Source organism: Mercenaria mercenaria, unplaced genomic scaffold, assembly GCF_021730395.1.
Source record: "Mercenaria mercenaria strain notata unplaced genomic scaffold, MADL_Memer_1 contig_2180, whole genome shotgun sequence".
Taxonomy (NCBI): domain Eukaryota; kingdom Metazoa; phylum Mollusca; class Bivalvia; order Venerida; family Veneridae; genus Mercenaria; species Mercenaria mercenaria.
In genome coordinates, this window is record NW_026460221.1 from 63,535 (window position 1) to 75,958 (window position 12,424).

Genomic DNA, 12,424 nt, shown 5'->3' on the forward strand with positions numbered 1-12,424 from the left:
TTTAAGTCTGGAAGGTTGTCGACCTAGTTTGAGCCCATATGTCAATGAAGTATAGATATACCCTTACTGAAAGTATGAGTGTGACCAAGATCGGGTACCTGGACAGATCTAGATTTTGAAAAGAGGTCATAGAAGGTGAATCAAAGTATTCAAACTTAGAATAGTTCACTATTTTGACAATATCTGGATAATGCGGATAAAAGGGCAAGGTAGTAACTCGAAATTTTGAGTAACGTAAGTCGAAATTTCGAGTTAATGATACTTTTATCCTTTTATCCGCAAAATTTGAACGTCTATCCGTCTGTCAAAGGCCAAAAATGTAATGGACGACTTTTGACTCTTCGAAGTGGAATCATCTAACTACATATCCATATATTTTACAGAACATGTAGGGACTTGAATATGTACTACCATACATCAATGTATGACCCACCACAGCCTCTAGAGCTACTCCAGATTTCGAACTATATCCAGGATATATACCTTTATTTACCTGTATAGTATGTTCAGTTGGTAAGGGCTCGAACTACCCGAGGTACCCGATCTTGGTCAGACTCATAACTGCACGTTCATTTAGGGTATGTCTATATTTCATTGCAATTTGGGCATAAACTAGGTCGACAACCTTCCAGACCTAAAAATGGTTTAGGCATCAGGGGTCTTCTTCCAACATAAAAGCTGGGAAGTCGCCATATGACCTATTATTGCGTCGGTGCTACGTTAAACCAAACAAAATAAATAAATAAACATGGTTTAAATAGTGATGTTTTCTATTAGCAAACGCTAGTCACTCGACATTTCGAGATACGTAACGAGTTAATACAAAAAATCTGTCATTAATGCTCTTCCGTATATAACACGAAACAAACATGCGTCAATGCTACTCAAGCATAAAACAAGAAAAAATAAATAAATGAGTATTTGTTCGTCAATGTCTTTAACTTTTTATGAAATGTGCGTGTGTTAACACACGTTTACTATTCTGCCAAGACACCCCATGAAAACGACGAAATAGCAGTTATGCGCTAGTATATAGAACTCTTACAGAATTTGTAAGCATTTGGTCCTGCTGGATAACCATCAGTGTTTTGCTGTCAAGTAGTAGCTCATGTCAGCATTCAAACATAACTAAATATGCAATTTTGAGATCACCAATAACAGCAGAGACCGAGAGTGATAGTAAAAACCACCTACATAAACTTTACTTCAGTTGAACATGGCTTGTTTTGATTGTTGTGTTGGGTTTAGAGTCAAAACCATCATCTGGCGACTTTAAACTGCTGTGTTTTCGGTCTAGGGAGAACGCGTTTTTAAATCTAGGCCTTCATTGTTTAATATTCATCCTTTCTTTTTAACTTCCCCCAACATCCCGCCAGTTTCTCGACCCTATCCCCATTTCTGCATCTTGTATATGTTTAAAATGTACTTGTTTTTAAGTTACTACATGTATATCATTCTACTACAGTTTCTATTTGTTATGGCCCTACTTTGCGATGCATGCCTCTGGCTTAAAGTTTATTTGCATTGCGCTGTGCTTCCGGGAAATCTACGCTTACCTCTTAATATTTACAACGTTTGGTATTGAAGGACTCTAAGAGGGACATTATCAAAGCACGGGTGGGCACCTTATCATAACCACCTTCCGTAAGCAAGCAGAATGACATCCTCACAAGAATGAATTCAACACCCTAAGCGGGCTTAGAACCTACAGTGTTTCTGTGCCACCGACCGTATGTGCTTAGCCGCGGTGTCCCTGCATTGTCCACGATATTAAACAATCTGTATTGAAAAACTAATGAAGGCTACTGGTTCGATTCTTTCCAAATATTACCCTGATGTACATTGTAAACATGGTGTTTACACACGCCACTAACACCAACGGAGGTAAAGCAGAAGCTATCGGTCTAGTTCACGGCTTGCTAAAAGCGAGATTATTTCAAGCCAAAGAGACAACATTGACATTGAAAATTAGGTTAACCTTCTTTTAAGACTTCCGCCGTTTTTCACAGGTATTTGACTGATGTTACGGTGAGCAGTTAACAGACACAGTAGTATTCTGTTGTTCGCACAATTTTTCAAGTTCTTCAAATGAATCAGAGGTAAAGAAAAACTGATTTGTGTTTGATATAATCGTCACAGAGAGAACACGGCTCTCTCGGCGATTGATCTCACGACCTCGAGATCCGCAGATCTGTGCTAAGCATAGATTCACATATGCTCATAAAGTTTGGACACCGCAGCACTTTGTCGGACAGATGTGAAAACTACATGAATGAAATTTTTCCAAATACATTACGTAAGATACCTGTAAAAATGTAACATTATCTATATTTCGTCGAAATATACATACCCGGCCTTCTTCCCTTACAACTTCAAACCCTTTGTGCTAATAACATAAAATGCTACCATAAATGTATCACTATCACATAGTTTCTTGCTCTAGATATATATAACCTTCAGCTGTATTCGCCTTGGTTGGTATCGCTGGCCAAAATTAACGGGTCTGTCTCATCGATTATAATAAGCCTTGAACAATAGCGTCATATGGCGCGAATCACATATTAAATAGTCATTTGTCATAGTTTTTTTTGGACCTTTTATTTAAAAACTAAAACCGTAAAGAGCTGAGAAATAAGGTTGTTGGATATCAAACAGTCTGCGTGATCAAGTTCTTTTTTATACAAAAGATTACTGACAGGCCTTTTCACTTTGTTTTGCTTACATCTGTGATAGAAATATATTTGGCACGAAAAGTAATCACTGTATGAAAGGATTTTGTAAAAAACAGTTGAAAGAACAACAAATATGTTAGATATGAAGAGAATGGGTACTCTGTTGAAAAATATTGTCGACTAAGCCTGATAAATGTTATTCTGTTGACTTCCACTTTTAAGGAGTTTGAATATCTCTCCTGGAGCTTATTTCAGTTTTCAAAGCCATTGTCCATTACACACGTAGTAAATTATTTATAAGCAATTAATGAGTTGAAATATGAATTAAGCCCTGAGTTATCTATACTTCGACTGATCATAGTCTATATAATATACGATTCCTAAATAACATTTCACTTTTATTAGAGGAAAGCTTAAAGGGTCATAATGCTTTAAATTTTTATCTTAAAAAACACAGTAAACAGCTTTCTAAATAAATGTTATTTAAAGTATTTTAGATATCAGCAACAGTATATCTTCCGACCTTTGTAAAAATAGTCATTTAAATGTGAAATATGATTAACCCCTAAATGCAGTCTTCCGGTGATTGTTGCATCTTCTTGACACATGAAGTAATAATTTCCACACAAATTATGGTGTACTGGATATCATCTTTAACAAAAACATAATTGACTTTTGTATTTAGATACTCATTCTATTGGTGGCTGGACCTTCTAAAAGTTTAGTTCCAGACGTTCAAATTTATTTTTGCTGCAGTTATAGTAAGTTCTTTCTGAAAATTTGTGCTAATCAAGGACTATATAAGTAAAAGTTAACAATAACGTAACGTTTGGATAACTATTTGAAGATATTGATGACGACCTGCGTAAAGCACGTTCTTAGCCAGCTTATTTTGATAAATCATAAGTGTCTTCATCGTCGTTAACAGAATAGGTTTTGTTGATCAACTGCCAGATCCCGTTTGGCAACAGTTGCTGTGGGATCACTGAAAAAATACATTATACAGCATTTGCATCAAGGTCGTTTAATTTCAAGTACAGTAACTGCATAATCTTGTGAAAAATTAAATGCAGATGACATTGCCATTTTAAAGATATAATGCTGGTAACTTCATACTGGGTAGTCATATATAATAACTGTGGTACTAACGAATCTGTTACAGACAAAATAATTAGCTAAAGTAAAAAGGGTTAAGTCAACTTAGATGAAATATATTCTTGCATATATCTGCCACGAGATAGTTAGGTAGCTACCGCGAAAGTAACAATTATTGTCTTGATAAAGCAAAGTTTTCTGAAAAGATTATTACAAAAATCGAAAGATTTTTGGAAATATGATTGCGATAGTTTACATCATTATCTTGATACTCATCATGCAAATGCCCACAGCTGCCATTTATTAGCTAGATAGCTGATTCTTTTCAAAATTATCTTGATATTTGGGAATATTTTTGAAAACGTTTGTCTTAATAGAAAAGTTCCCTAAAATCAAAAGCATATCTAGAAAATATTATTTATTGCGATAATTTTGCCAGAAAAATGCCCAAGTTTGCGGAAAGTTAATTTATAAAAAATATTATCGTGATAAGAACCTAGGTATAACTTGGTAGTTTCAAGCATTAACGCGAAATTATGCGCTGAAATATTTTCAGAAAATCAAAAATATCTAGAAAATGCTATTTATTACTGTAGTGTTTTTTCGATATTATCATGAAAGTTACCTAGATACCTCGTAGCAGAAATAAGCCAACATAGGAACATACAACACATATAGAGAATGTGTACTGCTTTTATTGTTGTCCAACTTGTTTCGACCTTAAAATGATCTTCTGGTCTAATTAAGTTATTTAGTTAAATATGCAGCGACAATGTAAACATCACAAAAATTTGTATGCAGCCGAGGTTAGGGTCTTTCGCTTAGGTCAAACAGAGTTTCTAGTTATTTAGGGTTTCTATGGGTACATGCCTCCAATCAACCTCAGGAAATAGTGTCATCAGATGTATATTCGACAAAAATAAAAGGTAAGTGTAGATTTCCCTGAAGCAAAGAGCACCCCAAACACAACCAGAGAGCAATGCATAGCAAAGTAGGCCCGCAGCAAAAACATTTGAGCATGATTTTTTCTAAATTTAAATTTTTACACAAAAGAAGCACACAACTCCCCGCATTTCCCCCTCTAACCCCACCACCCACACACATGCCACCAAAAAAAAAACAAACAAAAAAAAAAACCAAAAAAATATGGCCAAGATGATTTTTTTAATTGACAGTCGTCTGTTCCCGCCAATTCACCGATTATTAATTACTACTGATGTGTGCTTTTGCATGCGAAGCGAGCCAAAATGTATGACTGAAATGACTAAGGGTCTGAATCTAAGGCTGTCAGAAATGCATGCTTGCAAAATATTGGGGACCGCTCTTGCTGCAGATTGTTACACATCATTGTGGACTTTTTCTAACAAGGTCTCTATTTTTTTATGAATTAAATCAACCCTTAAACAGAAATATTCTATAAAATTGATATAAAGATACGTTTTCACTTCATGTAGTTAAATTTGTTAGAAGTTTCAGCGAATTTTGATTGCTAAATGCGAAGCGAGCCAAAATGTATGACTGAAATGACTAAGGGTCTGAATCTAAGGCTGTCAGAAATACATGCTTGCAAAATATTGGGGACCGCTCTTGCTGCAGATTGTTACACATCATTGTGGACTTTTTCTAACAAGGTCTCTATTTTTTATGAATTAAATCAACCCTTAAACAGAAATATTCTATAAAATTGATATAAAGATACGTTTTCACTTCATGTAGTTAAATTTGTTAAAAGTTTCAGCGAATTTTAATTGCTAAATCAATGTTCCGCCAACAACAGTCGAAAACAGAGAAATATGTTTTAGAATTGTATGCATATATAAACTTTGAGTTTGATAGTGGGCTTTCTCCGTCCTTGCATTATCATTTAGTAATCTTTGACACATAAACATTGTTGCGATTCCTTATAATTCTTTGGTCACTAAGGGCACGGTAAAACTGTCGCGGAAAGAAATGATGATGATGTGGCAGCCAACTATTACAGCAAATAACAGATTTGTTAAGCAATTTTCCTATGCATATGTTTGGTTGTACCAAAGCTTTAAATATCTCTATAACTGAATATCTTTTATTATATATTCGAAATGGAAAAGGGGCTGAAGCCAAGACCAGAATGTCATGCAAGTTTCACTTACGGTTTACGTCTTCCGTGGCATATGCATTTATCTGAAAGATAATACTGTGTGTCTTTGACTTGGATTGTCCGTGTTCCTCTGGCTTACATAGACTAGTCAGTATTCTAGTATTCTTTTGTTCAATTTAAATATTGTTCCAGTTTCCATATTAAATGTAAAATAGGCAGAAAGTTTAACTACATACCATATACAGTAGATGATAGATAGTCTAGAGATTGAGTTATATGAACTATGTGTTATAATCATTTTCTCCACGACTTACTATAAAATAGCAGAAACAACACTAACTTATACTTTGTTTTTGTTCTGATTCACAACTTAAGAAAATAATGACATTTAAGTTTCCGTAGGTTGATGGAGAGCCAGCAGCCCGCCGGACTTCGTTTTATACATGAGCAGAAATTCTCGAAAGTCAGCCAGATAGATAGCTTAAAGGATAAAGTACGGTCAAAAGGGCCATCCGTGGCCGAGTAAATAAGATCGCTGACTCGAAATCACTGCCCGTCCCCAATGTTGGTTCGAGTCTGATTCTGGGCGTTTGGTTCTTCATGTGAGGAAGACATCAAGCTGGTTCTACCCAGGTGCCTGCCCGTGATAAAATAATGCACGGATGAGCACTTGGTATCTTCATCCACCACAAAAGCTGGAAAGTCACCTGTAACTGTGTCGGTGCGATATTAAGCCCAACAAAAAAGAACAGGCAATGATTATGATGTAACCATCTAAGATGCAGGGCAAGCGAACTTAAAATCTTTGATACAAAACTGAATAGAATACAAAAATTACCGTCAAACGACCTTGTTCGTGACCTTCTTATAACCACTGTTAAATAAGCTGCATACACTACTGTCAAGATATTTGTTACTCCTAAAATTGCACCGACAGTCAACGCTGAGTTTCCATTGTCAGATTTGGAACTTTGCTGTGTGTTGTCTGAAATGTAAAGTTATAGAATTCGCCATGAATGCTAGGCACACCGTATCCGGATGTGTTAGATAATGCGTATAGCAGTAAAAAGCCTAAGAGCACGAGATTAACAAATTTTGAACTAATTGTAGATCCGCGGTCGTTTAAACCAAAATATTACACACGGATAAAAGAGGAGGTCCTCACCACTTAAGGAAGCTGCATATCAAGAATCCGAACCTCTGTCCCATCAGAACTGTAAACTATTTATTGGTTAGATGAGTCCAATTAAAATTAAATAAATAAAAACAGGAGGAGAAAAAACATACGGATGAAAAAATGTCACTTCGCATTTTTCGAGTGTCGCTTCGCGTTATCGTGCATCGTATCACATTGTCGTGCATAGTGACGCATAATATGTGTCACGGTCATCAAAACGACAGAGCACGGTACATGGCAATGCGAAGTGACATCGCGAGAATGCAAAGTGACATCACGGCAATGGGTTACGATGCACGACAACGCGAATGTGACCTTGCGATAAATCGTACTACTGACACGCGACAATGCAACAAGACATCACGGCATTTTCACAAATGCAATATTTAATATTTTAATTAATAATTTTGATATTTACATCACTGCAAAAGAAATCATATTTATACTTACACTAGTGCTACGCGTTCGTTAAATATTGCTTTTATATCGAATATCCTCTATCTATTCCATTGGTTAACTTAAGTGTATGAGCTTGTACATTTTAGTACTTTTGTGATAATTCACGCAAACAGAAAATAAAGCAATGTATAAGTCCCGACGACGCCAATGACGTTCATACGTTTTCATTGTAAACATTCCTGGCAAGGAGAAGTGTCATGATACCACCAATTTGGGGATGGCGTACTTTCACCGAGCGATTTTGGTCGCGTAAAAGGTTTCGTATAATTTTCTGACAAACGTTATACAAAGGAGCCGTTAACATTACCGGTCTACACAAATCAAGTAAATGTGGCAAGGCAATGACACGATCTGTAATCTAATTGGCTAACTGCATGTTTTCTACCTGACCTAGGAATGTAGGAAGATCATGGGCATCACTCTGTAGCCTGAAACCTCTAGCCAGTTCATAAAATGCTACCAAACATTTACTGGCGTCAATGACAGAAACGACCTCTTGCAACATCTCTGTGGCCTTATTTGCTCTCGGACTCTAACAATCAAGGCATTACAAAATTATTCATAATTCAGCTGTGAATTGACACATGTACCAATAAATGTATACGGTCACTGGAGATCCCGTGCAAAACGAGAAAATTTGAAACTGACCGGATGTCTGAGACAACTATTGTTACGGGGTTCCGATAGTATTACGTAAGAACATAAGTTTATGATATGATCGTACAAAACTTATAAGCAAATTCAGTGAATTGGAATTCCCCCATATGGGTTTAAGATTTTGCCCTTGAAGCAGCATTATCTGCTTATGAAAAGCCCTTAAATGCAACTGAATTTCAGTCTCTTTGAAGGCTTCTCTTTCCTAAATAAATTACTGATCGAAACATATTTTGTATATTTAATAACAATGATCTTGGCCTAACCTGCCCAAAATGAACAGAAAATATTTGTTTTTATGAACTACATCATTTATCAGAATTGGTGAAGTAATAAAGGGAAAAATAATGTTTCTATATTTAGTAACAATGATCCTGACCTTGGCAACAGAAACCCAAAATACATATAAAAATATGGCCTCCATGAAAACTTTCAAATTTCCAAGTATGATTGCAATACCATATTCCTTACTGAAAATATTGAGCAGAAAATGTTTTCTACGTTTAGAAACATGTAGGGCTGCATCGCTTTATACCAATAACATTTCTATCATGTTTTATTAAAATCCTGCGATATGACTCCGAACAGAAAAAAAGCAAGTAAAAACTCTATATATGTACTATACATATAATTGCAAAGGACCATAAACATTGAATGAAATTTGCATTGCCCTGATTCAATTACCATTCTTCCATGTTTGATTTACACCCTTCTAACCATGTCTGATATATTACTCCAGACAGACTGAAAATGAAGCACCAAATATGCATTATATATACATTTATACATTATAAATCCCGTCTCACTCCGGCAATCTGAACGAAACTTGCTCGTTGGCATTTCCCTACAGCAGTTAACATTTCTACCGTGATTTATTTTAATACTCCAAACCATGTCACAGACGGACTGACGGACTGAAAGACGAACGTACAACGCCAAAAATATCTGGCAGGAATGATAAACGCTTTACGACAAATCAAGGATTGGGAGGTTTTATTGGCTGAGAAAGGAGACCATAACAATGCGAATCTAAAGCCGTTAAATGTAGGAAGGCCGAGCGTATGAAGCGGAAATACTAAAGACTTGTATATTTAACAAATAATCTAGGCCTTTGAGTGGTTTATCGTCTGATTTACCACGGTTCAGAGTTCAGATGCGTAGGAATTGAACCACGAGGGCGTTAGCCCGAGTGGTTAAATACTGAAGCATCTGAACGATGAACCGTGGTAAATTAGACGATAAATCACAAGAAGGCCTAGATTATTTTCATTCTGACATGCTCATTGATATATTTTAATAAATATTATGCTGGACTTCATTTACGCAAGGAGTAATGTATCAGACGTCATGCGGCAATTTGACGTCATAATTGACGTCATAATGCTCTCGCGCGTCAACCGTTGTTTATCGCAGAATATACAGAGCTTGATTTTCTTCTTTGTTTAACTGGAAATCAAACCGAGTCATGTTAGAATGGATTTTTCCATCTTACAGTTACATGCCGTAAAAACTCCAAGAGTATGTGTACCATTGATATTTTAAAACTTTCAAAGTCACCATTTTGAAACATGAACACTGTCGTTTGATAGAAGGTAAAGATTGACTGTTTCAACTGTGAAGTTGCTGTACGTTTTTAAATTAGTAAATGAATTATTATCAAACTCTCTTAAAATGCATGTAATAAAATCAGTCCGGCTCAAAATAATAGCGATAAAAGATAATGATTTTTGATTTCTTCGCAAAAAGGCAGTAGAAATGTGATAACTACATAACTGTTTCGACAAGTGTGGTGCTTGTTTGCTTGTTTAGCGTTGGAAACAAGTACAAACAGTACTAGACCACATTCTTTGTTTTGGATGGCAGATTATAAGAATGTTTAAGAACTACAAAACAAAACAAGAAATCGTACCTGCTCGTTCTTCTGTTTTATTCTCCGCTTCTGAAAGTTATAGCAGAAAATATATGGGCGTACGAAATAATCGTGGCCTAGAGAAGACTTTAGTCTAAATTATTCGGTTTGAATAAAGCTCAAATATAAAATAAAGCTGATATAGTTCTTATATTTAAGGACTCAATGACACAGTGGTTAACAGGCTGGACTTCACAGCGGTGGCCCGGGTTCGATTCTGGATTGTGGCTGATATCCAGGTAGTGTCTATCTATAATGGCAATTAATTTGAAATAGTATTGTTTCCGGCAGAATCGACCAAAACTGGCTGTTGTCGGCCCATGCTAAATAAGAAGCATTGAATGGTTACATATTTTCATACAAAATTGGAAGAATATGACTTGTTAGTAGCCTTTGCATAAACATGTTTTGCGCATGGTTTATTAGGAAATAGTTCTGATTACGGCATGTTTTATTGGCATTTGTTGTATAGGCTGACTGTAACGGTTTGTTATGCGTAACTACGAATAAGCCTGTTTATAGAGATCATCATTCATATCACGGGAAGTCACCTTGTGTATGAATATTGGTTTCGTGTTATCGCAAATGTCCGGTTTACCGATGGAACATATTTTAATTTTGAAAATGAAGGCACAGTCGCGTTGATGGTCTAAGTAGTACCAAACGCTTGCTTGGTGGAAATAAAGATAAGTACTATCAGCATCATAGCAAAAATATAAAAAAACGTTTACCCTCAATCATAAGCGTGGCACATCTGTAACTTGAGAGAGAGCTGCCAGAAATGCTGCTTTCATACGCCAACTCGCATCCATATATTCTAGCATCATCATAGGTTATCTTTTCAATATTCATTTCTAAAGTTAAATGAGTGTTCAGTGGGTTTTCTTTATCCAGAATACCACCAACAACAAAATCCTTGTCATTGAAAACGTCTCTATCTAAAGCTGGGACTTCAGTAACACCTGCTTCGATAAGTGCTATTGTCTGCCATCCGGAATTTGTTTCTCGCCGTATCTGTATGTTATAGAATACATCAACGTCTGTTTTGGTAACCTGACATGTCATGAACAGCTTTCCTGTAGTTCCTACCATGACTCGCGTCTTTGACAAAGTGAAATTCAATCCGGAAACTGGGAAAAGCAGGAAGTTTAATATGATAATACGAAGAAAGGTCATGGGAAAGTCTTGACTATGCTGCACAGTTCATGTACCTCGTACATGATAATCAATGGGTCCATACTGTTGTTACAAATTGTGATAATTTTGTTTTTTTAGCGTTAGATATAAAGGCAAGTACTAAACGCTTCACACGCACACCAAATGATATATACTGTATTCGATAGGGAGTAACACGGGAATTTGTCTCAGTTGGTAATTATGTTATGCTGTCAGTTTGGCAAAACTTCTTATATGTATATTTTACATCGTCACTTTCATATCAGTGTTTTTTGGTTTTTTTTTCTTTACGTTGACCAGCATGATAGTCTTTAAAAGTTTACTTACGAAATAGCAAGAAAAAATTAATTACCGTATTATTTCATGACGGACGGGCACCAGCTGGGTAGAACCGCCGACCTGAATGGTTTCCCCGCATGGAGAATTCAACGCTCCAAGTGAGGCTAGAACCCACATCGGCGAGGGGCAAGTGATATGAAATCAGCAACTTTAACAACTCTGTTTAATCGACTAATGAATAAAATGTAGATCATTTTGTAAGTCGTGGCATCACCGGGTCATCAGCATGCTTCTTAAAACATAATGTGTGTTACAAAAAAGGAATAACTGTGTAACCTGCAAGATTTAATCTTATTTGCAAGATAGTTACCTATTGTTGTCCAAGTGGTCAGCAAAGAAACAACAAAAACAAGCGCCAACATTTCACGTCCTGGTTTTCTTTGTCTTCTGTGAAAGATTTTTTAAATTCATATTCACGACGATACAAATTAGTCAAACGTATATAATGGTGTTAATCTTTTGTCTGTTTGATTTAAAAGTCGTCCTTTTACTGATTCCATAAATTGAAAACAGTACAAATGTAATTATCTATTAAATATCTAACGTGAAAACAACCTGTAAAATGTAAAGAAAACTGCAATGAGGCAATTTCCAAGCAGTAAAAATGACTTCAGATAGCTAAACTGTAGCTGTGAAATTATATTTATAAAATATTATAGCAAAAATATACCGATTTATGATTCGTGATAGTCCACAATTTTTTATTACCTAAACATAATCATTATGATATTCTGACGTTTATCTGGAGGCAGTCTCCTTTAAAACTTTAAGGATTGTTAATTATGACTGTTTTCTATTGTGAGCTTAACTGTCTCATGCTCAATTGTCTACAATGCATCATGAAAGATTAAGTTTCAATGAGT

General features: G+C 35.8%; 1 protein-coding gene and 1 long non-coding RNA gene across 2 annotated transcripts; both read right to left on the reverse strand.

Annotated features, from left to right (window-relative positions):
- Positions 1-3,057: 3,057 nt before the first annotated feature.
- On the reverse strand, positions 3,058-7,014 carry LOC123561747 (uncharacterized). The gene is made up of 3 exons (XR_008369019.1): positions 6,686-7,014; positions 5,900-5,930; positions 3,058-3,657 (listed from the first exon to the last, which is right to left on the reverse strand). It is a non-coding gene; the product is annotated as an uncharacterized LOC123561747 (long non-coding RNA).
- Positions 7,015-10,020: 3,006 nt separating this feature from the next.
- Positions 10,021-12,365, reverse strand: LOC123560358 (uncharacterized). Its single transcript, XM_045352558.1, has 4 exons — positions 12,270-12,365; positions 11,872-11,948; positions 10,778-11,176; positions 10,021-10,076 (listed from the first exon to the last, which is right to left on the reverse strand). The coding sequence occupies exons 1-4, from the start codon at positions 12,281-12,283 to the stop codon at positions 10,021-10,023; spliced, it is 546 nt and encodes a 181-aa protein (XP_045208493.1). The 5' UTR covers positions 12,284-12,365.
- Between the last annotated feature and the right edge of the window lie 59 nt (positions 12,366-12,424).

Bases quoted from the DNA above. Each gene is read 5' to 3' on its own strand.
- LOC123560358 (XM_045352558.1), bottom strand. The intron at 11,177-11,871 runs GTAACTATCTTG...TGCTTTTCCCAG, and splicing joins GACCACTTGGACAACAATAG to TTTCCGGATTGAATTTCACT. The intron at 10,077-10,777 runs GTAAACGTTTTT...TATAACTTTCAG, and splicing joins TGCCACGCTTATGATTGAGG to AAGCGGAGAATAAAACAGAA.